General features: G+C 30.8%; 1 protein-coding gene across 1 annotated transcript in view; it reads left to right on the top strand.

The window, feature by feature from the left end:
• Window positions 1-403: 403 nt before the first annotated feature.
• The window catches only part of Phum_PHUM434430 (dopamine receptor, putative), a gene marked incomplete at both ends in the record, with an annotated part of 1014 nt that continues 126 nt past the window's right edge, over window positions 404-1291 (top strand). The window contains 2 exons of the mRNA XM_002429434.1: window positions 404-581; window positions 1161-1291. Of these exons, the coding sequence (XP_002429479.1) occupies window positions 404-581; window positions 1161-1291 (309 nt within the window). The remainder of the gene's footprint in view (window positions 582-1160) is intronic.

The following is a 1291-nucleotide window of genomic DNA, read 5'->3' as shown; positions in this document are numbered from 1 at the left end:
CTTTACGGTCAATTTAATTTTAAACCGAAAAAAATTTTTTTTTTTTTTTTTTTTCATTTTAAATATTAATTAATTAATTATTTAATTAATTTGAATCGATTTCCCCAAACGAAAACTTTTCTAGTAGATTCGTTTACAAAAATTATTATTATTATTATTATTATTATTATTAATTTTTTTAACGTCCCCCTTAAAATTTATACGTTAACGTAATGCGAAAAAAAAAAAAATATACATACATATATATTTTTTAAAAAAATAAATAAATTTACAGATGGAAGAAAAGAAAATGAAAATTTACAGCAGCAGCAGCAACAAGAAGAACAAGAACTACAGCAACAACAACAGCAACAAAAGGATAAAAAGAATAACGAAAAAGGGTGAAGATATGAACGCCTGAAAAATGGCGGGTTTTAATGAAACAATGTATAATTTCGATATAAATTCAACGACACAATCTTCTTCGTCGACGTCATCAACGTCGTCGTCGACGTCGTCGTCGTCGTCGTCATCGATTGTGACACCTGGAAAACCTCCATTCGAACCTGGAGAATTGACACCGTTAAGAATATTTATTGTGGGTGAGTTACATTAAATCCACATTGTTTTCTCCAGATAAAAACAAAAAAGAATTTTCCGCTTTCGATCCGATAAATTATCTGCTTAACTTTCAATACGCTCCCCCCCACCCTCACCCCCATTCCCACCCCTCCATATATTAATTCATATCCGTAGAAAAACACAAGCACACAATTGTAACAAAAGTTTTTATAAAAAAAAATTATAAAAAGGTCGAAAAAGGAAGGTTAATCCTTTTTACAGGAAAACAATAGAGCGAATCAAATTCAATAGGAATATTAAAAAAAGAGAGAGAGATAGAGATAGAAAGAGAGAGAGAGAGAGAGAGAGAGAAAAGCTGTTTTATACGCGCTAAAAAAATTTTTTTTAAACAAATAAGCTCGGATTTAAATAATTTGAAAACGTTTTTTTTTTGCATTCTAGTGACACGACAAAAAAAATGTCATTTTCTGTTGTTGTATTCATTGTCACGAATCTCGGGGATTTAAAAAAAATTCAAGTTACCTTAATTGTTATTTAATATTTAAAAAAAAAAAAGGAAAGAAAAACTGGAAAATTTTTTTTACTAATTACCTTTTCAGGCGTCGTGCCGTCCATTTTGATATTCATGTCAATTGCTGGAAACATTTTGGTCGTACTCGCCATATACACGGATCGAGGTCTTCGACGGATCGGAAATCTTTTCCTCGCGAGTTTGGCCATAGCCGACTTA

Source organism: Pediculus humanus, genomic scaffold (assembly GCF_000006295.1).
Source record: "Pediculus humanus corporis 1103172108202 genomic scaffold, whole genome shotgun sequence".
Classification (NCBI taxonomy): Eukaryota; Metazoa; Arthropoda; class Insecta; order Psocodea; family Pediculidae; genus Pediculus; species Pediculus humanus.
This window is presented reverse-complemented; position numbering and strand designations above follow the sequence as displayed.